This window comes from Castor canadensis, chromosome 11, assembly GCF_047511655.1.
Source record: "Castor canadensis chromosome 11, mCasCan1.hap1v2, whole genome shotgun sequence".
Classification (NCBI taxonomy): Eukaryota; Metazoa; Chordata; class Mammalia; order Rodentia; family Castoridae; genus Castor; species Castor canadensis.
Genome location: NC_133396.1, coordinates 140,603,215 through 140,630,763, shown reverse-complemented (window position 1 = coordinate 140,630,763; position 27,549 = coordinate 140,603,215). Strand labels below are relative to the sequence as shown.

Genomic DNA, 27,549 nt, shown 5'->3' with positions numbered 1-27,549 from the left:
TATTTTATTATGATTTTTTGTCTCTAAACACTTTAATACTAGTTTGATTCCAGCTTACACTTAGTTAGTTCTATCATATAGAGTCACTGCTTTCAATGAATACATAATCCAATCCGTATAACTCAGAAGTCTTTCTAGGAGCTGGGCACGGTGGTAGCTTGTGCTTGTAGTCCCAGCTACTGGGGAGGCTGAATTGGGAGGATTGCTTATGCCCAGGAGTTTGAGTATAGCCTAGGGAAAAGAACAAGACTTCATCCAAAAAACTTGTGGGGTTTTTGTTGTTGTCATTGTTTAAAAACCCAACTCTTGTATTTTTGTTTCATCAGCCAAGTTCAGTTAGGGCTGATGGAGTGGCCCAAGTAGTAGAGTGCCTGCCTAACAAGCATGAAGCCCTGAGTTCAAACTCTTGTACCACCATAAAAAAATTTCAGCTGAAGTTAGATTTTTATAAGAATCTAAACTGAGTTAAGATACTCGTTTAGATCACTGAGGACAGTTCTAGGTTTTAGCTGAGACACATCTAATCTCAGATTTGTTTGCTTTTGTAACCTAAGGAACACTTAGCTAAACCAGATTTTCCCTGACTTCCTTCTATTGTCATTGGTTTATAGTTTAATGTGGTTGCAAATTCTGAATCCTTCCTCTTGTCTGTGTCTTCCTAGCTTGTCATTACATAAGCTTACCTACTCTTCATGAAGTGACAGTGTTCTTCTCACTGTTTCCTCGCCAGCCTTCTGCCTCAGGCCTGGATTTCCACGCAGATGTCTTAACTCCCTCTCTTCATCATCTACGATCTTATTGCTGTCATATTAATCTTTCTAGACAATCTGTTTCACTGGGGACTTTCGTTTCCCCAGTGCTGGGGGCACCATAGACTCTTGATCAAGTGTTGAGGTTCAAGAAGCCTTGGTTCTTCAGTGGGCGATAATGACATCTGGCCTAGTGTCACAGGATGAGTTAAGAAAGCCAGCAGAGCAGGGGTCACAAGTTTGGGACAAGGTATTTTCTTTCCCTACCCTCTTCTGTATAGGTAGCCAGAGGCCTATGATATCTTTGTTTTGTATCCAACAAACTGGAGCTTAGATGTTAAAAGAAGGGAATTATATTAGGGATGTGACTCAGTGGTACCCACAAGGCCTTGGGTTTGATACCCAGCCCTGTAAAAACGAAAAATCAGTCCCCGTTTCAAAAAAGGGGGTGTACTGGGGGTGTAGCTCATAGTAGAGTCTTATCTTGCATGTGGGAGGCCCTGGGTTCAAGCCTCACCATTGTACAAAAGGGACATTTACAACTGTCCATTCATTGAAATATAAAACAACAAAGCATCATGTGTAGATAGCCATTCACAGTAACTTGGCCCAAGAATTTGAAGTTTAGCTTTGCTCTCTTTTTACGTAATAAAACTCGGGAGTTAGGAATGCCAAGCCTTTGGGGAGGTTAACCAAGACAACCAACACTTTGCATATGCTACAGTCACCTGTGACGGAATACAGCCAGGCGGCCAGGGTGATTCCTTTCTCCTTTTGTCCTATTTTCTTCCATAGAGACCCCAACCCATGGGATGGTGCTGCCCACATTCAGGATGGGTCTCCCTCCCCTCGTTAATTCTCTCTGGAAGCCCCACACACCCAGAGCTCTGCCTGTTAATCTAGGTGAAGGTGGTGAGGGTGGGGAGGACACAGTGAGGTTCCCCTGCCATGTGCCCTAACCATGGTGTGCTGCCTTGAGACAGATTCAAAACAGCCCGACTGACCATGGACTGACACCTCTGAAACTGAGCCCGAATAAATTTTTCTCAGAAGTTTATTTATCTCAGGAATTTCGTACATAACAAAGCTGTCTAACACAGGTATGCTGTATATTAATGGTTTTTTTTTTTAAGTTTTCATGTTAAGGAATATTACCATTTGTTCTGCCATTACTAAATTATGGAGTAGCATATAGCAGGTTACTTTACCTGATTTTGTCCTCTGCAAAGTTAAAAGTATGTAGCTTCCTTTTTATCTGTGAAAATCTATAATCAACAATATACTGAAAGTGTACCTCTTATGCGGCCCACTACATAAGGAAAATCTGGAGAGTGAAGGATCAACAGAGAGACAGGAAGTACAGTCTGGCCCCAGCCACACCCAAGGCCACACAAATGCTTGAAGCCATTACGTTTTCCTTTTCGTTTAAGGTAGTTTGAGCTGGAATTCTATCACTTTCCACCAAGAGTCCTGATATAAATTTTATTTTAGCAGCACTTGTCAGTAGCATTTGGTTCTCAGTCCTAGAGGGGCTTTCGGCACGTAGCTGCTAACGTTAGATGCTCTGGAGGTGCTATTGATGTTGCTCTCCAAGCCGGAAGCGTTGCCCTGGGGACTGATGCGGAGAACTGCATGGCTGTGATGAATATGTGTTCACACCATTTTGAGGCTTGAAGAAAAATTCCAGTTTCCTCACATAAACGTTAGGAAATAATCCAGTAATTCTTTGGTAAACCTTTGCTGAGTTTACTACTCAAACTGCAGGGTAATTCCATATTAAACGTTTATAGGTACTATTTAATTTACTTCTTGCTAATAAAATCGTGTGTTAAACTTTCAATTAGGGTTTATGGGGAATCGAGGCACATTCTGTGCTTTGCTGCTTTCCTCTGCTCATTAAAAGCAAGGATGTGAGAATAACGGGAAAAGGACAAGAAAACATTGATGTTTTTGTATTTTAAAAATTCAATTTAGATTCCTTTGAAAGCACACTAGTAGAGTTTCATTAGAAACATTACATGGAACAGGGTGTGGTGGTGCATGCCTGTAATCCTAGCACTTGAGAGGGAGCAGGAAGATCATGAGTTTGAGGCCTGCCTGGGCTACATACTGGGATCCTGTTTAAAAAAAAAAACCACAAAAGGGCTGGAGCTGGAGTGATGCCTAGCAAGCATGGCCTTGGGTTCAATTTCCAGTACCAATACCACAAATATAAACAGACCCAAAGTTAATATTTGGAATGAGGAAAAAAATCATAACAAGTATTTAAAATTTTTAATAATTTTATTGGGGGGAGGCAGTACTGGGGTCAACCTAGAGCCTCATGCTTTCTAGCCAGGTTCTCTATCACTCGCTTGTCCCCAGCTCCTGGGCTCCCTTGATCCTCCAGCCCGGCTTCTGGACTTCATGGGGCTACAGGTGCACCACCACACCCAACACAAATCTCAGGTTTTTAAGAGCAGATGAATACCATAAACACAGAAATCCAGAGAAAAGTATCACCAGCACATCGTCTGCTATGCTTGCTTGCATGTGGGATTCTTTGAACATTTCTTCATAAGACAATTTTATAGTATCAGTTTGTACAGAGAGAATGAAAAGATCATTCCTCTGATGTAATTGGTTGAAATTTCTCCTCCTCCCTCTCTCCCACCACCAGGGAAATTTCTTTTAGCCTCCCAATGTATGGCGATTCCAACTTCCTCAGCAGAGCCTGGCACCAATAACCACTTCTGCTCTAAGGGTAAGCCTTGCTGGTGCCAGCCCTCGAATCTCCCTCCACAGGGTCACAGGCCCAGCAAAGGCAGGTCTTCCCCAATCTCTACCCCCTGCTGGCTTGCTCCTGGGGCTTGGTCAAGTGGCAGTGAAGTCGGGTCACAGTGGTTCCCAGGCAGCAGCTCACTTTCCTTGGGATGAAAGATGAATTCTGGACATCAGTGAGGTCTAGCAGGGTCGGAGGGTGCTGAGGGCTGGCAGACAGGAAGGTGGTTCTGGCAACCTGAAAACAACCACTAGGGATAACAGGTGGTCCCTGGCTGTGGCAGAGCTCTGTGGCTCCCACTCACCTGAGGCTGCTGCTTCCTTCCTGTGTCCACGGAGAACACAGTGGGCTAAGGAACGGGGTTTGGAAGCTGATGCTCCTTAGTTTCCCTTTTCCTCATGATGGGAGCCAGAGATCTCCAATTCTGAGCTGAGTGCCCAAGACGAAAGTCAGGGAATAGTTAGGTAATTCCGTGCCTCAGCGTGGAGTTCTGGCTTCGCGGAGCATCTTGATGACTAAAACCTGCCTTCTCATACTTTGAGCTTGCCCCGGAGAGCTCAGCCTTCCCTGACTGATGCACTAACGCCGGCTCAAGACCACACTCACATTCAGGAGGGGCCAACCTGTGGGGACCCGGCCGGTCACTCACTTCTCAAACCTCTGCGTCTGATTACAAGCAAAGCATTGTGAAGGGCTGCAGGAAGAGGGGTTCCCACTCCCAAGCCGTCCTTCATATCTAGATGTCTGCTGGTGGAAATTCATGGTGCCCAGTGCCAACTTCTGAGATCAGAAGTCCTGGGCTGCTCTTGCTAAAGAGGGGTCCAGATAGAGACCTCTCAGTACACAGCGTCTTGGACACTGAGCGTTTCTGGTTAGCACAGATGACCTTCAATCAGCAGCTGGATGAAAATTCTGTTTCTCCTGGCCAGAAAAAAAAAAAAACATTGGATCCTAAGTCCAGGATTCTGCAGCCTGCACCCATGAACTGTTGGACCCCTGTTGTGAAATGAGATGAAAATCAAGAATAGTAACAAAGAGATACGTCACCCATACGCCATCTGTCAACTTCATTTGGACCCCAAATCAAACAAACCAACTGTAAAAACAAAAAGTGTGCTGGAGGCCAACCCAGGGCCTCCACCATGCGAGGCAGGTGTGTCACACTGAGCAACACCTACAAAGAAGAATTTTTGAAGGCAAGGTGATGGTATTTTCCTGTCTACATTTTACTGGGTAAATTTAAACATTAGTAAAGTTGAAAGACTTACAGTGAAGCCAAAATAGCATGCTCAGTGTGCACGAGGACCTGGGTTCAATCCCCAGCACCAAAAGAAAAAACAAATACAGTGGGTACAACTTTAAATAAAAGGTGAATTTTTGCTTTGTTTTTTCCATTGTAGAGGGGATTCAGTGTGACAATTCTGTATAGCCTTACATTGTACATCGGTTAGATCGTCCCTACCATCTCCCCCTCCCCCTCTTTCCCATCCCACTTAAAACAATTGTGAAAGGTTTTGTTCTGTTTCATATATGTATACGAAGCCCATCCACCATGTTCCCTCACCTTCATCTCCTCCATTCGCCCTCGCCCCGCCACAAGTACCCCGTGCCTAGTTTACAGTCCTGTCCTTCAGTTTTAGTTCCAAACTCAGTGTTCAAAAGGATTTCTCCGTGTATCCCAGCTGTGGATAGGCTTTTCTTTGGTCAGTTCAACCCCCTTCATTACTCTCCTAAGGACCAAGCGCCGGTGCCTTATGTCTGTAATCCTAGCTACTCAGGAGGCAGAGATCAGGAGGATCACAGCTCAAAGCCAGCTCAGGCAAATCGTTCAGAAGACCCTATTTCAAAACACCCAGCACAAAAAAGGGCTGAAGGAGTGGCTCAAGTGGTAGAGTGTCTGCCTAGCAAGCCTGAAGGCCCTGAGTTCAAACCCCAGTGTCATTAAAAAAAAAAAAATCAGGCAAATTCAAGAAAAAAAATCTTTTACCTGATACACTGGTATATGCCTGTAATCCCAGCACATGGGAGGAGAGGCAGGGGGATTGTGAATTCCTCCTGGCAACATACTAGTTTTGAGGCCAGCCTGGGCTACATAGGCAAGACCCTGTTTCAAAAAACCAAAATAAATAAATTGATAAATTGTTTACATGCTTGTGTAAGGTCACATGGTTTGAGGAACAGCTAAATTCCAGTCTCAGAGCTGGTCCAGGAGACCATGCTGCTGACACTTCTAGCAACCAGAATTGCCAGAGCTACATCAGCCCCCACAGTCCTGAAGGGACAGTACTGGGGTTTGAGCTCAGGACCTCAGGCTTACAAAGCAGGTGCTCTGCCCCTTGAACAACACCTCCTGTCCCTTCCACAGCTTTGAAATGGGTAGGTTTGACGGGCAGACAAGGACTTGGGCTACACATTGCTGCAAGAGTCTGGGAAGAGTCAGTATTGGTGCAGCTCCTCCTCTTTCTTTTTTAGACAGGTTCTGTCTATGTAGCACAAGCTGGCCTGATCCTCCTGCTTTAGCCACACAGTGCTGGGATTACAGGCATGAGCCACCTGGTCTGGTAATGTAACTGTTTTAATAAAGACCAAAATAAGCTGTGGTGTAAGTGCAAGCTGGTGAACAGTTTAGGGGTGCAGGGACTTCCTTTCTAATTCCACCATTTCCTGTGATGCTGTGTTTTTCATTATGGTGGCTGGCTCACCGTCAGTCCTAGCTCTCGCCCGCAGGGAATGAAATAGCAGATTAGGAGAAAGAGTGGAAGATACCTGGGGACAATGCTCTGAGATTTGGGCCAACTGACTCTCAGGGTTGAGGGAGGGGAGCCGTACATTAGGGGAACTGGGTTATGTCTGGGTATCTGAATTACACCTTGGAACAGGCGAGGCGAGACTGTCCCGCCCGGCATGTTCTCTGAGAACTCTTTCTCATGACCTCTAGGTAATTGGGGATGTTTTATGGTAGAATTAGTGCCTGGTTCTCCGGAACCCCTATGATATGTAATTTAGTTCAATAACAATTTCTGACTTCCTCCCATGTATCACGCTTTATGCTAAGCAGTGATATTGCAACAGAGCAGGAGGACACTATTTTGCTTTCCTCCTTTCCCTATTAAACACTCTTCCTTTTCAGTGGTTTTCTAAATTCTAAAGACAAGCTCTGTAATGCCTCCTCCCCTCCTCGGCTCATTATGAATTGACTTGCAGAAAAATGACATGTGCCTGAAAAGAAAATGCAGATGCTGGTCCCAGGGAGGTTGAGGTACAGATCAAGGTTGGAAGGAGGTGACAGCTGGCAGACAAAGGCCCCGCATAGGGCAGAGATTCTCCCCCTCCATCCCTTATCAGTGTACCCCCTGTGCATCCCATAAAGTCCCTTTGAACCACCGAGCCCCATCCCCGGGATGGAGATTTGAGACAGAAATATCTCCTCTATTTTCCTCAGGGTCACCCTTGAATAAAACTTGGTCCTTCTGCTAATTTCTACCTCCTGGTTTTTGGTAGAGGGACAAGCAGTACAAACCTTTGATTCCGCTGATGGTGTAATTATACTGGTAGTAGGCATTATTGTAAAAGAAACTCAAACTGCCTTTGCTGAAAAGCACTGACTCCTTACTTGGGCCCACAAATTAACTAAAAGCAGGAGAAAAGCATGGTGTCTGTCCTCCATTTTGTATGTCTTTGCTCTAAGCCATTCTCTCTGCAGTCACTTTGGAATCAAGGAAGGACAGGAATGATAGATAACATCTTCATGACAAGGGACTGAAACTCCCCCACAACAGTAGACCCTCCTCTAGATGGACCACCTGCCTGGTTCTAATTTTTTTATTTTTTGTTATTTTGCGATCCTGTGGTTTGAACTCAGGGCCTTCACCTTGAGCCACTCAGCCAGCCTTTTTTGTTTTGAGATAGGGTCTCACAAACTATTTGCCCAGGCTAGCCTCAAACCTTGATCCTCCTAATCTCTGCCAATGAGTAGCTAGGATTATAAGTGTGAGCCACGGGCATAATAGAGTGAATTCACATGCTCAACCTATCAATTACCAAAAGCCACTCCAAGGTACCACTGGTCCCACGTTGTGTATACATATCCATCCAAACCAAGACAGTGGTGCTCTTGAGCTACAGGTCTGCTCTTGAGCCATCTTGCTCATAGCCTGCTGCCCTCTTCCATGGGGAGTGTACTTTCCTTCTTTCACTCTTGATAAAACTTTGCTGCCATTTTGCAATCTGTATGTCTCTGCTCAGCGATGCCAAGGACCTGAGATCTTCTGGACCAGAGACCATCCACTGATAACATTATCTACTTTGTACAGATAATTCAGGCTTGGAGATGTGACCTAGGTCTAACACTACTTTATTAGTATCAATATTGTAACAGAAGTTCATTTGAAACTGTCCCTGGCTTCCCCTCCCTAATCCTTTCATTTATTTGTTTTTTTTGGTGGTACTGGGGTTTGAACTCAGGGCTTGGCACTTGCGAGGCAGGGGTTCTAATGCTTGAGCTACACCCTCACCTCTAATCCTTTTTGCTGAAGACAGTTCCTTTAATATCTGGTTAACTACCTGCAGACAGCAAAGTCCATCATGAGGTTCCCACCAAAGAGGGGGAGAGAAGACATGCCCCTGGATAACAAAGATCCTGCTCAGTGCATGAACTCCTTGCCCTTGTGTCTCTGTATTCCCCCCTTTTCCTCCCATAAAAGTTTTTTGTACCCTAAACCCCTCTGAGATAGAGATTTGAGACAGTCTCCTCTGTCTTCTTTAGAGCCTTTTTTTGGCAGTACCACTTTAGTCATTCCACCAACTCAGGGCTGGTTGTGTTTCCTTCCCCATCCTCTGTCTCCTAGGTTTTCTTTTAAGCCACAAGCAGTATGTACCTCAGGTTCTGGTAACAATATTGCAGTATTACTTACTAAAGGTAAAGTGTACCTTTATTATGAAGAGATCTAGAAGCCACCTTTAACCAGTTGACCAAAATTAATTTTATTAATTGCTGAACAATGTTTTTTTTTTTTTTTGCCTGTGGTAGGGATTCATCACAGGTCCCCATGTACCAGGCACTGAGCTCGTATTATGCATCTTCTGATGTGCTGCAATCAATATGTAGTAGGCAGCATTATTTGTATTATTTATTTATTTTTTTGCCAGAAAAAGTTTTTCTTGAATCAAATCAATCCTTTATATTCTAGCATGTAGACTTAGCCTGAAGTTTACAGGAGATATAGGGAATAGAGGAACAAGTTAAATGACACCACGAAAAAAATATACATAATGTGGACTATTTTACAAGATTCCTTGCGTGTACTTTTAGGAGTCATCGGGGGAAAAAACGCGTGGCCTTTAAATGGATTCTGGCAAGGAAACAAACAAAAACCCAAATTTCAAAAGACATTTTTCAAATGAATGCTTTTTGCTGGCTAGTATAATTAATTTTCCGAGATGTGAAAACGATATCGTAGTTTTACAGGACATTGTTCTTACTCTGCGAAAATGCATGCTACAGTATTTAAGTATGAAATGTCATGATGTCTGTAACTTTCAAATGGTTCACCACCAGCAATCTAAAATGGCTTATTAACAATACAGGCTCATACACATACAGATGGGGAGAGAGCAGGGATGGGGAAGGGTACGCAGGTGTGCAGCGCACTGCTGTACCCACTTTTCCCGACACGTTATAATTGCAACACCACGTGGGGAGCTCAGAAGCCGCGGGCCGCACGCTCAGGACCAGTCTGCGCATGCTCGGAGCCGCGCCCGCCCCGCCCCTCGGGCGTACGCCCCGCCCACGAGGCGTACGCGTGCTCAGTGCGCAGGCGTGCGGCCGGGGTAGCCGCGAGTCGCCAGCTGAGAGACGCGGCGGACGTCTGAGGCGCCGAGCTGAGGGAGGATGGAGCCGCTCAAGGTGGAAAAGTTCGCGACCGCGGATCGGGGAAACGGGCTGCGTGCCTTGGCTCCGCTGCGCCCCGGGGAGTTGCTGTTTCGCTCCGACCCCCTGGCATACACGGTGTGCAAGGGGAGTCGTGGCGTCGTCTGCGACCGCTGCCTACTCGGGTACGTGGCTCGGTGCGGCCACCGGGGACCCGGGGTGGTGCTGGCGGGCCGCGCTCCCCTGACGCGCGTGTCGCGGCGGGTCCCTTCCTGCAGGCCCGGAGGCCATCAAATCCTCCCCCACCCCCTCACTCGGCTGCAGTCCTAGGGGAAGAGTTGGGCCGTGGGAGATTTTGCCCGGGAACAGCAAATTCGTGTCCTGCGTGACAAGCTTCGCTGTGGAAATCCTCGGTGGCACGGTGGGGGCGGGTGGGGAGAGCGGGCGTGTAAATCAGGCTCAGCCTTGGACCTTCGGGGAAGGAGCGGGCTCGAACCCGTGGAGCCTGGGCTGCACCGTGCGCTTGGCTGCTGCACTGTTTGTGGCCTGCGGATGTGGGGAGGAACCCGACGTATTCGAGCGTCCTTAGTAGCGGATCAGGAGAGGGAGTGAGGGTGAGGGTGAGTGTTACAGGGTTGCAGGGACGTGGAAATGGCTGCACGGGGAAGTCTGACTCGAACCTCCCCCAGATGACCGAGATTTGGAAGCCGGAAGCACACGGCAATGTGAAGTGCTTTGCAGTTGGTGGGACTGTGTAACATTGTGTCCCTGTCACAAATCTTGTTGAGCTCACTTAGGGTAAGTGGGTTTGAGACTCGGGACGATTTTATGCACGGCCGCCTTTCCAGACCTGCCAGTCCGAGACTGAGGGGGGGCGGTGTGTTGGGGTCACCTGTACTTTGACCTTCCTCTCACTGCATGATTGAGGAATTTATTTGATTTGCATTTTGAAGTTACCAAATAGTAATTGTATCTACTCCTTTACGAGGTAATCATAGCCACACAAAGAAATCTGTTGAGGCAAGAACACCTTGACGTTTTTTGTAAACTGTGTGGTTGAAAATAATTTATTCCTTTTAAGGTTTGATTTTTATGCATGCAAGGCTGGTGCTCTACTACTTGAGCCACACTGCCAGCCCTTTTGCTCTGGTTATTTTTGAGATAGGGTCTTGCTTTTTTGCCCAGGCTGGCCTGGACTTCGATCCTCCTGTTTTATGCTTCCTGTATTAACTGGGATCACAGGGGTGCACCACTGTACCCAGCTATTGATTGAGATGGGGTCTTGCAAACTTTTTTTTTTAACCTGGGTGATCCTCCTGATCTCAGCCTCACAGGTAGCTCTGAAGGCTCCAGTTTTTAAAGACATGCTGCCTTTCTCACTCAGTCAGGACTCTTCATTTTATTCCATCCTTTGGAGGAGTGTATGCAGAATTTGAATGCAGGACTGGAGTTGTGGCTAAGTGGTAGAGCACCTGCCTCACAAGCATAAGGTCCTGAGTTCAAACTCCAGTACCTTAAAAAGAAAAGAAAAGAAAGTACACTGGAAGAATTTGGATGCTTTCCAAAGTAGAGAACTTACTGTTCCTTAAGTCCTATAATATTAATTGATGAAGAGGGTGTAGGTCGCCTTGCAGATAAAATCAAAGAGTACCATGTTATTTAGTACTTGGAACAGAGAACTGTGGTCATAAATAAATAATGACACATTAAGAACCGAATTCTCAGAACTGGATTTGGGTCCTCAGACACGTGGAATTACCAGTTTTCTAAAGTAAAGCACACACACCTTTCGTGGGTGGCAGTGCCTCATGATTTAGCATACTACGTCATTACTTCTGTCACTTGTTTGCAAGAACTGTGATGACTTAAGCAAAAACTGAATTCTTGAAAGGGAATTGGGGGAGTTCTTAGCGTTGTTTCAAGGGCTGCTGAAACCTGGCTTTGAAAATGTGCAGGAGTGAAGTCGGAACCACAATGCAAGGGAAGTTCGGGTTGGGGTTCAAGCATCCCACTTGTGCTGCCTGTTTGGAATGGATTCTGCAGCACTTACCACCAGCACCCCTGGACCCTGCTGCTGCTGCTCTTGGGGAAGCCAAGAGCTCCAGAGGAGCTGCTCTCTGGAGCAGCCATCATCTCTGATGGTAGCGTCTCATTCAGAGTCCTTAGGGCCTATCTTGTATTGGCTGAGCTTAGGCCTCGGCCTGTACCCCAGCTGCAAGCGGGGTGGAGAAAGGATTTGCCTTTCTGATTTTAAGGTAGGAAGCAGGAGCTACTTCTCACAAATATTCACCCAATGGGAAAATCAACACGTTCACCTAAAAAATGGACATAGTAAATGCTAAGGATCCAAATGAAACAAACTGAATAAATGGATTCTTCAGACTAACTTTCTTATCAGTTCAGAAGAGCTCCAACCGAGCTGATGTGCGTATGCAGCTCGCTCGTGTTTTTGTAGGCGCTTCGGAGAACACTCACACTTGAGTGGCCACAGTGTCCCGAGGGGCCTCTCTGGGAAGCCCTGCACTCTGAAAGCATGGTTAGGGCAGTACTGGTGCCCGCCCATGAGGGGAGGTAATGCCGGTCAGTGGGGATAGGTTTCTGCCTTCCCTGTCCTGTAAGGAGAATTTATTTCTCTGTCTATTTTCACTAGTGCAGTTGCAGTCTTTCAGAGCAAGATGCTGCATATTTCACTTTTTGTAGCCCTGATGCCCAGGGCATAGTAAGTGCTTGGTTTGTGATACAAATGTCCTGCAGAATTGCTGTGCTCACTCTCCCTGCCCTTCTGTTGTCTTCCATTTGAATTATTAAGATGCTTGATAAAAATGTGAACTTTGTGATGTGGGGGTATGTAAACGAAAGATACTTAGTATCATTACTTCATTAGTCTCTAGCAATTGCTGTTAAGAGGTTCTCCCTGCTTTCCTTTGTCCTGGGGCTGTTTTGATTAGAGCTTTAGTTCTGCTTGTTTATTTGCTTGCTTCCTTATTTATTTATTCACTTCTTTTGGCAGTTCTGGGGTTTGAACTTAGGGCCTCATACCTAGGCAGGAGTTCTACCACTTCACCCCACTCTCAGCCCTTTTTGCTTTCATTATTTTTCAAATAGAGTGTCTCTTCTATGCCCAGGCTGGCCTGGACCACGGTCCTCCTATTTATGTTGCCTGTATAGCTGAAATGATAGGTGTGTGCCAGCACATCTAGCTTTTTTTTTTTTTTTGGTGTGGTACTGGTCTTGAACTCACGGCCTTCACTTTGATCCACGCCACCAGCCTTATTTTGTGAAGGGTTTTTTTCGAAAGAGGGTCTTGTGAACTGTTTTCCTGGATTGGCTTTGAACCACGATCCTCCTGATCTCTGCCTCCTGAGTAGCTAGGATTACAGGTGTGAATCACCATGCCTGGCTTTGTTTTTTTTTTTTTAATGCAGAAACTTGAACCTATTTTGAGGTTTCTCTTATTGAGGAATGGCTTCTGGGTTTTCATCTTCTGAGTAGAAAAGAAAATGAAGGGCCTGGAGAATACAGCTCAGAAGTGGAGTGCTCCAGTACTAAAAAAAAGAAAAAAAAAAAAAATCCAAGCAACAACAAAAAACCCCAAAACTGTGCAGGTCAGAGAAAGTTGAAATTGTGTCCTGCTGTTGTATGAATTTTTAGTTTGTTGATGATACAAAAGATTGATTGGCAAATGGGCTTATGTACTTTGTTTTGTAAAATTCCATTGTAATTATTTTGTGTGTGTGTAGCTCTCACTTCCTGAGGTTGTGATCTAAGTCTGATCTTTGTATCCCTAGTAAATAAAGCACACAGCAGATGCCATTTGGTGAAGTTGTGAAAGGGTGATATTTGGGAACTTCCAAGTCACTGTAAAGTGTGTTTGTCTTTGTTTTTCCATAGCAAAAACTACTGCTGGCAAACTCCAGTGATTCCTTCTGTCGTAAAGGTGATCTCATTTGTCTTTAAGGCTGAGGTTGAGGATGAGGCATAGTACCTCACAGGAGGAAGGGTGAATTGGAAGTGGAGAGTCCATCCCTTTTTATTTCTGGTGGGATGTAGAAGGAAGGGAGATAGAGATCGGGGAAAAAAGCTTGTGAGAATTACATGTTCTGAACTTTCTTGTCTGGCCGAAGTTCTGGGGTTAGGGTGGGATAGTAAATGGATTGAGGAGACAGTTGACAGCACTGGGCCTTTGGCTCTACTCCTGATTCGGAATCTTGTTTTCTTTTTTTGCAGTACTGGGACTCTAACCTGGGCATCACCCATGCTAGGCAAGCACTTTATCACCGAGCTACATCCCCCCATCTTCTTTCTTCTTTGTAATCTTGAGAGGAGACAGCTCTGCAGTTTACTGCTGTGCTAATGCTGGGGCTATATCACAGCAGTAGAAAAGGAAGTAGCTAGACAGAGGAGCCTGTGGAGGCAGGGGATTCTGGGGTGGAGCAGCTTAGAGGCCTGGTGGAACAGCAGGCATCTTACAAAGCCCTAAGTCAGGGCTTACTGACTTGGATACTAGGGATGGGAGCCAGCAGAACATCCCAAACGACGAGGTGGCACAGGGTCTGATTACTTCTTGTAGCAGAGACCAGTGAAGATCCAGAGAGACATTACACATTTCTCATAAGACCTTGGAGAAAACTTACCTGAAAGCAGCTACTTAAACAGCTCCAGTAAGGAGTTCAAGTCTAAATACTAATTAGAAGAGATTGAGGTATTGTGCGACAAGTTTTACATTTTCTGGCTACTTATTAGGGTAGTGGTTATGGAAAATAATAGTTACAGAAAAACAACATTGTGTTCAGGAGACAGATCAGGTGAATTGTAGAAAGCAGGGCCAGCCACATTTGAATGGCAGTGTGGCTAACACAGGAATACTGGGTGTAGTGGGGTGTGCTGTCCTTCTTGGCAAGGCTGAACCTGGGGTGGAGGCAGATTGGTGTAAGAAGAGGTGCCAGAGAAGCCAGCAGCACTGTTAATTGGAAGGTTGAGACAACTAGGGGAGTGGTGACGTGATTCCATCTTAGAAGGAGGTTTGAAGTAATCTAGGAGAGAAGAGGAAATGCCTAGCAAAATGTGGGGCTGTGAAGTGCAGGGAGTCCATTTAAAAATTGTATTCATTTATTTAATGTGTGAGTGCTCTGCGGAGTGGAGTGGTGCTTTTTCCTGTTCCAGTGGCCAGCTGCTTGGCTGTGAGCATTAGATTAACCCAGAATTGCCAGGTGAGTGTGATTGTTGGTGGGGGAAGGGGGAAGGAACTCAGTTGTAGGTAGGGGCAGGTGTAATCGTGGACCTTGGTTTCTAAGCTAGGGAACGAGGTGCTGAGGAGAGTGATGGACAGTGATATGTGGCACAGTCGTTGGAATAAAGGTCTTGATGTGGTGGAGTGGTCAGTGTGGGTTGACTTGACACATAATGCATGCAAGTAGTGTATGTCTTATTATGACAAGGTTTGGGGCAAGGCAAACAGTGGCTGAGGTTAGGAGTAAAAAAAGATTGTTGAAATGACCAGGAATCTGTGACTGAGTTATTAGATGATTCTTCTCAATATGTGATGTTTCCAAGAGTGGGAGACAGTGGAAGGAAGAGTTTAGCAAAGGCACAATTCTCCCACTGGCTTCCTGACCCAAGTGGAGACTGGGAAGCACCCCCTTGGTCCAAATAATTTATAAAAGACATTACTTGGGTTCATGGCTGATTTTATAGGTGCAAGTGAAACATTTCAGTCTTATAAACTTTTCCTGGAGGAGGGGCTCTGAAGATCAAAGGATGAGCAAGAGAGAAAGAGATTTGAAGTCAGGATTTGTGGATTCCTGGGCAATGGCTAATGGGCAACTGATGGTCAAGGACTCGGAATGAAGTAAGGTGGCAGGACTGATGATGAGGGAGGGCAGAAAGGAAGTGCAGGAAATGCCTTCCATCTTTCTTTGAAGTGGAGGTGATAAATTCTTTTCTTTTACTTCTTTTCTTTTCTTTTGCAAGGTAGTTTGGGAAAGGGTTGTGTGGTGAGCTCTGAGCCTGGAAACATTTGACCCCTGTGAATGCCACAGCAGAGGACATTCTTGATCAGACAGGATGGCCTGCTTTGTGGATAGCAGTAAGTTATTCTCCTTTTCTAGACGGTCTGGTGCTTGATCAGAGTGCTTAAGATAAAGGATCAGCAGCACAGGCTCCCCTTACCATAGCCCTTGTGGCTTCTGCTGCACAGTTTGCTTTCAGTAAGAACTGATCCTGGTTCCCTAAGTGGCATCACACCCATGGGACCAGCCAGCCATCTGCTGTCAGGTGTTCATTTTATATTCTTTGCCATGGAGGAATCAGGGATTGGCTGTCAGTGAATACTCGCTTCCCTGTACTTGGATTTGTCTTCATGCCTGTACCACCATTTCTGAAATCTACTGAGAATCTTCTGTAGGGCTGTGGTATTCCTCACACGGTTGCCTCTGACCTTCACTGAAGAGCATCTAACCAGTAGGCTAACTGCTCTTAATGCGTGCTGTCATTTGAGGCAGCCCCTTCACATTTCTAAAAACTATTGAAATGGATCCAATAGGAAGAGTTAAAAAAAATTAGTGAGGACACTGAAGAGTTTTGTTTATGTGGGTCAAATCTATTGCTATTTATAGAATAAAAGTTAAAACAAACATTTTGTGTTTTTTGGTTGGGTTTGAACTCAGGGCTTCATGCTTGCAAAGCAGGTGTTCTACTGCTTGAGCCACATCTCCAGCCCAGTTTGCTCTGGGTATTTTGGAGGTGGGGGCTTGAGAACTGTTTGCCGAGGCTGGTCTCAAACCATGGTCCTCTTGATCTCAGCCTTTCAAGTAGCTAGGACTGCAGGTGTGAGGCACCAGCACCTGGCATAAAGCAGAAACATTTTCAAATATTTATTTAAACGTACTAAGTAAATGTATTCCATTTTAACAAAGTTTTAACAAAACAAATTTCTAAAACAAAAGAAATTTCAGTGAGAAAATTTGTACATATCTTAGCATGTCTCTTGATGTTTAGCTGGATGGAAGACTGTTGGACTCTTACAAACGCTTCTGCATTCATTGTATTGCAAGGTCCTATGTCATGTAGCCTCTGGAAGCCTCCGCTTATGTTCATGAGAGAATGCAAATAAACAAAGCAAAAAAAGTCTTTGTATTATGAAAATAATTTTGACCACGGGGACCCGCAAAAGGGCCTTCGGGGTCCTAAGGGTCCCAGGACCTTACTGCCTAGGACAGCAGACTTGCCTTTGCATGGTTTTGAGAGGTTGGGGTTTGTTCTCTGCATATGTTGTGGACCACAGACAGTGCTTGGTGCTTGGTTTTGGTTTTCTCACGGCCTTCTAGGATAGAAGGGCAGAAACCAGGACTTGGGGTTAGTGCTTCTCAGTGGGGGTGACTCACTCACTGTTTGCTCTACTTTAACTCTGGGCTGCTCTTTAGTGTTCAAAAAAGGTGTTCAACTGTAGCCCATACAGCCAAGTATAGGGTAGTGACTGACCCTGGTTGTCAAGGGGAACTAAGAGACCCACTTTCCTCTTTTCTTTCTTTCTTTTTTTCAGAGACAGGGTCTTGCTATGTAGCCAAGGCTGGTCTTGAACTTGTGATCCTCCTGCAGCAGCCTTAAGTGCTGGGATTACAGGTGTGCAGTACCATGCCTGGCTTGCTACTTTCACTTTTTTTTGGTACTGGGTCTTGAACTTGGGGTCTACACCTTGAGCCACTCCACCAGCTCTTTTTGTGAAGGGTTTTTTTGAGATAGGGTCTCACAAACTATTGCCCCTAGACTGGTTTCGAACCCTGATCCTCCTGAGTAGCTAGGATTACAGGTGTGAGCCACCAGCGCCTGGCTTGCCTCTTTTTTCTTGCTTTCTTTTTTTTTGTGGTACTGGGGCTTGAACTCAGGACCTTCACCTTGAGCCACTCCATCAGTCCTATTTTTGTGAAAGGTTTTTTGAGATAGGGTCTTGTGAAGTATATGCCCCACCTGGCTTCGAACTGTGATCCTCCTGATTTCTGCCTTCTGAGCAGCTAGGATGACAGGTGTGAGCTACTGGTGTCTGGCTGGCTTGCCACTTTCAATTTTGCTTGTTACCACAATATGTGGTGCTTGAGTGTTATAACTTAATAGTTAGTAATTATCACTTGTTGAGAATGCCAGACATGAGCTCAAGTGCTTTGTTCTGTGCAGTCTTTCACTTTATCCTCACAATAACCCAAAAAAAGCCTTATTCCCTATAAGCAAAACTATAGACTAGGGTTAGATGTGCTTTGCCTCTTTGGAGGGCAATTTGGTATTCCCATTGAAATTGAAGACTCTGTTATCCTAAGCCTACTTGGGAGTCCAGCAAATTAATTGTCAGTGGGTGTACAATGTTTAGCATAGCACTTTGGTAATTAGAGAAAAAGGAGAATTTTAAGGCCCATAGATAGGGTGCTGGTTAAATAATGGCATGGCCGTATTATGCAATACTGTTTTTTTTTTTTTTGGTACTGGGGTTTGAATTCAGGGCTTCACGCTTTGTTAGGCAAGCGCTCTACTGCTTGAGCCATTCCATCAGCCCTGCTTTGTGTTGGGTGTTTTTGAGATGGGATCTTGAGAACTGTTTGTCTGGGGCTGGTTTTAAACCATGATCCTCCTGATCTCTGCCTCCTGAGTAGCTAGGATTATAGGTGTGAACCACTGGTGCCTGGCTAGGATATCGTTTTGCTGTTAAGATTAAATGGGTCAGTTTGAATAGATATGGATGAATAAAGTTGTGTGTGAATAAAATTGTAGAGAAATGCATGTATTTTAAATCTCTGGGGGTTTGGGGGTATGCCTCAGTGGTGGAGTGTGTGCTTAGAGTGTACAAGGTCCTGGATCAATCCCCAGCACTAAATAAGTAAAATCATTGTATATGTTGATATGTAATTTTTTACTTAGAGAAGGTTTGGAAGAGCACAGGAGAATTCTGATATAAGCATTTCTGGAGAGTGGTTTTTGAAGGGGGGAGAAGACACCCTTTAGACACCCTTTTGTACTTTATTCATTTTGTATTTCTCTAGTAAAGCATGTATCATTTTCTGTAAGTGGAGATTTAAGTATACTGAAGAATCTCCTAGATTTTGCTTCTCTTGAAGTCTTACAAAAGGTGTGTGCTAGTCATATGAAGATGCTTTGAAATGTTTGCTAGCTTCTGTCCACTTTTTGGGGAAGTGCTAGCAGATGAGAGCAAGACAGAACTCCCTGATGCAAGGTGAGCCCATTCTCGGGTTGGGCATTGGCTTCAGAATTCACAGTTCACAGTCAGGATTCCTGCCGCAGCAACTCCCCGTTCTCCTGGCCTGCCCGCTCAGGCTCCTGCTCAGCTTTTCTGGATACTGGGCATCCCCAGCACCCGTTAGGCCTGTCCGTGTTCCTTGCTCTGGGCACACGTGACTATGTTTCCTAGCCTCAGCACTGCACTGGAGTATGACTCAGGGGTTATGTAAGCCTTTCCCAGCCCACCATAAACCATTCTGTGCCATCTCTCCTGCCGTTCCTCCTCTTGTCTTGATGCCTGTGGAGGCTTTGCGTTGAGATGGAGAAACAAGCCTGGGTTGTGGCGTGTGGCTCTGGAGACTCTCCTGCTCGCGTCAGCTGCAGTGGGAGCAGACCTCCAGAGTTTGGTCCTGGGGCTCTCAGGGCATGAGTGCCCTGAAGGCTTTGCTAAGGTACACATTCTGACTCAGGTCTGGGTTGGGGTCTGAGATTACGCATTTCTGAAACATACCCATGACCATGTAGTGGTATTAAAGCTAGCGGTCTGCAGACCGCACTTGAACAATGGTGACTTAACAGGGTGAAATGAATGGCATTTGCCGGCTGTGAATGGTCAGTAAGCACTTACCAAAGAGATGCTGCACCATCCCGAAACAGCCTGGATGCGATGGGCAGGGATGCAGGCTGAATGTGCGTAACCGTGAGTCTAAGTTACTCCTACCTGTGCATCTTTAGCAGGGAGAGATGGGTGTGCTTAGGGCTTTCTGCTCTTATGTATTGGGGGCTGCATTCTTTTATATTGTTGTACAGACTCCACATTGTGACATTTACAGAATTTCTTATAATATATCATAGTTGAATTCATCCCCTTTACCATTCTGAGGGGCTATACTTGGTTTTAGTAGTACTTGTGCAAGAAATTATATGAAAGTTAGAACCTTGGGTTAATTTCAAAGTCATTTTGAACATTCACCTTTAGATTTACTGCCTCTTTGATTTGTGAAATGATGCTTCTCCATGTACCTCCATGGAAAGATAACACCTCTCCACCACACCACAGTTTTAAAAAATTTAAAACTGTGGGCCAGATGCTGGTGGCTCCTGTCTATAATCCTAGCTACTCGGGAGGCAGAAATTAGGAGGATCTCAGTTCAGAGCCAGCCTGGGCAAATAGTTCAAGGGACCCTATCCTGAAGAAACCTATCACAAAAAAGGACTGGTGGAGTGGCTCAAGGAGTAGGCCCTGAGTTCAAACCCAATTACTGTAAAAAAACCAAACCAAAACAAAAACCCTTTTATTTGGGAGTAATTTCAAACTTACAGGAAAGTTGCAAAAATAAGAATAATACAAAAAAGTCTGTATTTACTCAGATTAAGCTGTTACCATTTGACGTGGAGCAGATATGGTGGTGCTCACTGTGATCCCAGCTGCTGGGGAGGCAGAGGCAGGAGGATTTGGAAGCAGGAGGATCTGGAGTTCAAAGTCAATCCAGGCAAAGAAAGGGAGACCCTGTCACAAAAACAGAAGCAAAAGGGCTGGAGGTGTAGAGTGCTTGCCTAGTAAGTGCTGGGTTCTGGGTTCCATCCCCAGTACCATACACACAAAACAGCATAAGCCCCCAAATCCCCAAATGTGACCTCACTGACACTATTTCTTCTTTCCCCCAACCTTGCATTTATCTACACACTGTCTCTGTCTGTCTGTCTCTCCTTTCCAAAGATGCTTGTTCTGCATATCTTGGCCCTTTACTCCTAAGTACTGTAGTGTGTGTCATCAAAGACTGGACGTGTTATCACATGAACTTCAGTGAGCTCAACATGACTTCCATACTTACCAGCTGGGGTGCCATTTGTCCACTGACCCAGTAATGTTTCCTTTGCTTTTTTTGTGGTACTGGGTTTTGAACTCAGGGTCTATACCTTGAGCCATTCTGCCAGTCTTTTTTGTGAAGGGTTTTTCGAGATGGGCTCTTGCAAACTGTTTGCCTGGGCTGACTTCGAACCATGATCCTCCTTGTCTTTGCCTTGTGAGTAGCTAGGATTACAGGCAGAAGCCACTGCTCCCTTTTCTTTTCTTTCTTTTTTTTTTTTTGAGACATGGTCTTACTATGTTGTCAATGCAGCCTGAAAGTGGTGATCTCCCAAGTAGCTGGGGTTACAGGAATGCACCACTGTGCCTGACTGGTGTTAGTTTTGATCGTTGAGTCAGGCTGTTTGATTTCTCCACTGTTCTTTACTTCTTCCTCTAGCAGTTAAGAATTTGAGGAGAAACACTTTAAGACCATGCAGACAGCCTGCTCATCAACAGTTTCTGTTAGAGGTAGTGTCCACAGATAGTTCTTTGCTCACTGAATCTTTGGTGTCATGGTGAGAAAATGCTGAGTTTTCATCTACATCACTGCCCCCACACTTGCCAGTTGGTATCCAGCTCTTATTTTCCTGAGTGAGAGCCCTTCCCTCTGTCCTTTATCATTAGTGTGGATCCATGAGTTTCCTTCAGCGGTTTATAATGATGCTTCTGATTGTTGGGTGCTCATGTTGTCCCATATTTTGCTAGGAGGAAACCTCATGGTGGACCACTTGTCTTGTGATAGCCCCTAACTTTTTTTTTTTTTTTTTTTTTTGCAGTACTGGGGCTTGAACTCAGGACTTTCACCTTGAGCCACTCCACCAGCCCTATTTTTGTGAAGGTTTTGTCAAGATAGGGTCTTGCGGAACTGTTTCTCTGGGCTGGCTTCAAACTGTGATCCTTGTGATCTCTGCCTCTTGAGTAGCTAAGGTCACAGGTGTGAGCCACCAGCGCCAGGCTTCCCTAACTTGTTTTTAAAAAGCATTCGCATACTTTCTGGCATGACAAATGTTCCAGGCTGCTCCTGTGCCCATTCTGCCCCAGCCCTTGAGCCAATATTCTCCAAGGCTTTCTGGTTGCTTTCAGTGAGGCTGTTGGGATGTTTTTGCCTTTAGACACTTTCGACAGACAAAGCTGGGAAATGTAAAGGTTGCTGTGAGCAGGGACATGCAGATGGATATGTGGACACGTTTTAGGAACCGAGTGACACCAGCTTCGCTCACTGATGTCCCCTTAGTGTTCCTCCACAGTGAGAACTGTGGCCTCAATGCAAACTGTATCATCTAAACTTGCTTACAATTGCTTTGGTCACACCGTGACAAAACAACCTTTTCACAACACTTCACAATTTGTATTTTTCCCCTTCCCTTTTCCCCACCGAAGACTGAGGTTACATATACTGTGCTCATTTTGATCTTTCTCTCAGGACTTCACACTTGCAAAATAGGCACTCTACAGCTTGAGCCACACCCCCAGTCTATTTTGCTCTGGTTATTTTGGCGATGGGGTCTCCCAAACTGTTTGCCCAGGCTGGCCTCGAATCGTGATCCTCTGATGTCAGCCTCCCAAGTAGCTAGGATTACAGGTGTGTGCCACAAGACTTGGTTTGTTTTCCTTAGTTTTGCAGCCTGAGTGTACAGTCAAGCTTTGAAATGTTTGCTAATCTGATGGGTGAGAAGTCAAATCTTAGTATAGTTTGAATTTGCAATTGAGTTATGTTATGAGTAAAGGTAAAGGGCGTTTCTACTGTTATGTGAGCTGTCTGTAGATGTATCTTTGGTCCATTTTTCTGGAAGATTTTTGGCCTTCTACCCCCAACCCTTAAATTTTTATTTTGTATTAGAGGAATTAGCCTTTCATCTTTGAGAAATGATACAAATATATTTTCTCAGGTTGTATTCTATTTGTTTTTAATTTGGTACTTGGTTATGATAGAATTCACCTATGTTTTCTAGAACTTGTTTACCTTCAACCTTTATGTTAAAATCTTGGACTCATTTAAAGTTTTTTTTTTTTTGGTGGTACTAAGATTTGAACTCAGTACCTTGTGCCTGCTAAGCAGATGCTCTACCACTTGAACCATGCCCCCAACCCTCATTTAAAGTTTTTTTGAGATCTCGCTATGTAGCCCAGACTGGCCTCATACTAGGGATCCTTTTGCCTTAACTCTCTGATCTGAGTGCTGGGATTACTGGTGTGTGCCACCATACCCTGCCTGAGATCATTCTTATGTGTGACAGAAGGAATGGATCTGATTTTATTTTTCTCAAGTGGCTACTCAGTTGTCCCATCATTATTGAGATTATTTTTGTGCCAGCGATGTATGCCAGTGATTATATTTTACAGCATACACTAGTGGGCTATGTTTCTGGGTTTTCCAGTTCACTCCATGGGTCAGTCTGTCTGCTCCTCTCCATTCACTGGTACCATACTGTTTTAATTATAGAGATTTAATTTCTTGGAATACACTTATACCATCTTCAAATTCATAGCTTTATTCCTTTTTCAATTTTTATGCCTGCAGGTATGTAATTTTATTTAATAATGCCTCCAGATAATGTTAACTAGAAGTGAATATAGTGAGCATTTTTGTTATATTCCTTAAGAGAATAGTTTAGAATTGAGCGGCTCAGGTGGTAAGAGCACCTGCCTAGCAAGCATGAGGCCCTGAGTTCAAGCTGAAAAAAAAAAAACCAAAAACACCAAGAAAAAGAATTGAAGTACAATACATATATCATGTTAGGGAAGTATTAGTCCATTTATCTTTTCTCAAGAGATTTTATTAAGACTAGGTGTTATAGCTTAAGCTGTAAAGTGCTTGAGTTCAAACCCCTGTCTCACCAAAAAAAAAAAGGTGTTGCATTTTGCCAAAAGTATTTTCTTTGTCTGTTGAGATAGTCAGATAACTTGTTGATATCCTTCCACAATATCTATCTAGCAGTTTCACTAGGTATAGTTGAAATTTTTAATTTAAGATGCTAATAGTAGGATCAGAAGTTAGAAGGTTTGAATGGGATGCCATCTCAGAAAACATCTAATTCAGTGCTTTCAGTCAAGAGTCATCAATGGGTGCCAAGATAAGTGTGCAAATTATGATAAGAAATGGTTTCAGTGAGTCCCCTGGCAGCGGGTATGGTGGCACACATCTGTAATTCTATCACTTGGGAGGCGGAGGATTGTGAGTTCTAGTCCAGCCTGGGCTACATACAGAGACTCTGTCACAAAACAAAACAAGAGCTCCTCACTGGATACTTACTAAGTACAAGGGGAAAAAAAAGTAATTTTATAGTGGAAAAACTTGGCAGAAACTACTTTAACCAAGTGATCAAAGTTCACCAGTGGTAGGGTAACCAACAGCTTGTGTCTCCTGACCTGTGCTGAGCTCACACTGCTTCTGAGATGAGCAGATACAAAAAATGCATAACCTGGGCTAACAGAGTAGCTCATATGGCAGAGTGCCTGCCAAGCAAGTGTGAAGCCCTGAGTTCAAACCTCAGTGCTGCCTCCCCCTCAAAATGCAATCATGAGGAAGCACCAGACAAGACCAGATTAAGGGTAGTCTACAAAATACTTGGTAATGCTCTGCAGAAGTCGCAAGGTCATACATAATATGTATGAACTCCTTCAGACTTGATGAGACCAAGACAGCATGACCTCTAAAATCAAAATGTGATCTGGGATCAAAAAATAGGACATTAGTGGGACAATTGGTAAAATTTGAATAAAGTGTATAGATTAGATAATGGTAATGAATGTTAATTTTTTATTTTGATACCGTTCTTTGTTTATGTAGGTGTCAACATTTGAAGAGTGTAAAAATTATATGCAAATTCTTTGTACTATTTTTGCAGCTTTTTTTTTTTTCATTTTTCTTTTATTATTCATATGTGCATACAAGGCTTGGTTCATTTCTCCCCCCTGCCCCCACCCCCTCCCTTACCACCCACTCCACCCCCTCCCTCTCCCCCCCCCAATACCCAGCAGAAACTATTTTGCCCTTATCTCTAATTTTGTTGTAGAGAGAGTATAAGCAATAATAGGAAGGAACAAGGGGTTTTGCTGGTTGAGATAAGGATAGCTATACAGGGCATTGACTCACATTGATTTCCTGTGCGTGGGTGTTACCTTCTAGGTTAATTCTTTTTGATCTCACCTTTTCTCTAGTTCCTGGTCCCCTTTTCCTATTGGCCTCAGTTGCTTTAAGGTATCTGCTTTAGTTTCTCTATGTTAAGGGCATCAAATGCTAGCTAGTTTTTTAGATGTCTTACCTATCCTCACCCCTTTCTTGTGTGCTCTTGCTTTTATCATGTGCTCATAGTCCAATCCCCTTGTGTTTGCCCTTGATCTAATGTCCACATATGAGGGAGAACATACGATTTTTTGGTCTTTTGGGCCAGGCTAACCTCACTCAGAATGATGTTCTCCAATTCCATCCATTTACCAGCGAATGATAACATTTCGTTCTTCTTCATGGCTGCATAAAATTCCATTGTGTATAGATACCACATTTTCTTAATCCATTCGTCAGTGCTGGGGCATCTTGGCTGTTTCCATAACTTGGCTATTGTGAATAGTGCCGCAATAAACATGGATGTGCAGGTGCCTCTGGAGTAACAGTCTTTTGGGTATATCCCCAAGAGTGGTATTGCTGGATCAAATGGTAGATCGATGTCTAGCTTTTTAAGTAGCCTCCAAATTTTTTTCCAGAGTGGTTGTACTAGTCTACATTCCCACCAACAGTGTAAGAGGGTTCCTTTTTCCCCACATCCTCGCCAACACCTGTTGTTGGTGGTGTTGCTGATGATGGCTATTCTAACAGGGGTGAGGTGGAATCTTAGTGTGGTTTTAATTTGCATTTCCTTTATTGCTAGAGATGGTGAGCATTTTTTCATGTGTTTTCTGGCCATTTGAATTTCTTCTTTTGAGAAAGTTCTGTTTAGTTCACGTGCCCATTTCTTTATTGGTTCATTAGTTTTGGGAGAATTTAGTTTTTTAAGTTCCCTGTATATTCTGATTATCAGTCCTTTGTCTGATGTATAATTGGCAAATATTTTCTCCCACTCTGTGGGTATTCTCTTCAGTTTAGAGACCATTTCTTTTGATGAACAGAAGCTTTTTAGTTTTATGAGGTCCCATTTATCTATGCTATCTCTTAGTTGCTGTGCTGCTGGGGTTTCATTGAGAAAGTTCTTACCTATACCTACTAACTCCAGAGTATTTCCTACTCTTTCTTGTATCAAGTTAAGAGTTTGGGGTCTGATATTAAGATCCTTGATCCATTTTGAGTTAATCTTGGTATAGGGTGATATACATGGATCTAGTTTCAGTTTTTTGCAGACTGCTAACCAGTTTTCCCAGCAGTTTTTGTTGAAGAGGCTGCTATTTCTCCATCGTATATTTTTAGCTCCTTTGTCAAAGATAAGTTGCTTATAGTTGTGTGGCTTCATATCTGGGTCCTCTATTCTGTTCCACTGGCCTTCATGTCTGTTTTTGTGCCAGTACCATGCTGTTTTTATTGTTATTGCTTTGTAATATAGTTTGAAGTCAGGTATTGTGATACCTCCTGCATTGTTCTTTTGACTGAGTATTGCCTTGGCTATTCCTGGCCTCTTGTGTTTCCATATAAATTTAACAGTAGATTTTTCAATCTCTTTAATGAATGTCATCGGAATTTTGATGGGAATTGCATTAAACATGTATCGACATTTTTACTATGTTGATTCTACCAATCCATGAGCATGGGAGATCTCTCCACTTTCTATAGTCTTCCTCAATCTCTTTCTTCAGAAGTGTACAGTTTTCCTTGTAGAGGTCTTTCACATCTTTTGTTAGGTTTACACCTAGGTATTTGATTTTTTTTGAGGCTATTGTAAATGAAATTGTTTTCATACATTCTTTTTCTGTTTGCTCATTGTTAGTGTATAGAAATGCTAATGATTTTTCTATGTTGATTTTATATCCTGCTACCTTGCTATATCTATTGATGATGTCTAGAAGCTTCTGAGTAGAGTTTTTTGGGTCTTTAAGGTATAGGATCATGTCGTCTGCAAATAGGGATATTTTGACAGTTTCTTTACCTATTTGTATTCCTTTTATTCCTTCTTCTTGCCTAATTGCTCTGGCTAGGAATTCCAGTACTATGTTGAATAGGAGTGGAGATAGTGGGTATCCTTGTCTGGTTCCTGATTTTAGAGGGAATGGTTTCAGTTTTTCTCCGTTAAGTATAATGCTGGCTGTAGGTTTGTTATATATAGCTTTTATAATGTTGAGGAACTTTCCTTCTATTCCTAGTTTTCTTAGAGCTTTTATCATGAAATGATGTTGGATCTTATCAAAGGCTTTTTCTGCATCTATTGAGATGATCAAGTGGTTTTTGTCTTTGCTTCTGTTAATGTGGTTTATTACGTTTATTGATTTTCGTATGTTGAACCACCCCTGCATCCCTGGGATGAAGCCTACTTGGTCGTGGTGAATAATCTTTTTGATGTGTTGCTGAATTCGGTTTGCCATTATTTTGTTGAGGATTTTTGCATCAATGTTCATTAAGGAGATTGGCCTGTAGTTCTCCTTTTTGGAGGTGTCTTTGCCTGGTTTTGGGATAAGTGTAATACTGGTTTCATAAAATGTGTTTGGTAGTTTTCCTTCCCTTTCTATTTTGTGGAACAGTTTAAGGAGGGTTGGTATCAGTTCTTCTTTAAAGGTCTGATAGAATTCAGCAGAGAATCCATCAGGTCCTGGACTTTTCTTTTTGGGGAGACTCTTGATTGCTGCTTCAATTTCATTTTGTGTTATAGGTCTATTCAGGTGATTAATTTCCTCTTGGTTCAGTTTTGGATGATCATATGTATCTAGAAATCTGTCCATTTCTTTTAGATTTTCGAATTTATTTGAATATAGGTTCTCAAAGTAGTCTCTGATGATTTCCTGGACTTGCATGGTGTTTGTTGTTATCTCCCCTTTTGCATTTCTAATTCTACTAATTTGGGTTTTTTCTGTCCTCATTTTAGTCAGGTTTGCCAGGGGTCTGTTGATCTTGTTTATTTTTTCAAAGAACCAACTTTTTGTTTCACTAATTCTTTGTATGGTTATTTTGATTATT

At 43.8% G+C, this 27,549-nt stretch overlaps 1 protein-coding gene across 4 annotated transcripts in view; it reads left to right on the top strand.

The window, feature by feature from the left end:
• The first annotated feature begins 9,309 nt into the window (after nucleotides 1–9,309).
• Nucleotides 9,310–27,549, top strand: part of Smyd3 (SET and MYND domain containing 3) — a 567,702-nt gene continuing 549,462 nt past the window's right edge. For 2 of the 4 annotated variants that reach the window (XM_074048805.1, XM_074048803.1), the window contains exon 1: nucleotides 9,311–9,564. In XM_074048805.1, the coding sequence (XP_073904906.1) occupies nucleotides 9,401–9,564 (164 nt within the window). In that variant the 5' untranslated portion in view covers nucleotides 9,311–9,400. Of the gene's footprint in view, nucleotides 9,565–18,375; nucleotides 19,054–27,549 lie in introns of those variants that run through there. The other 2 variants (XM_074048802.1, XM_074048804.1) reach the window with 2 other exon arrangements.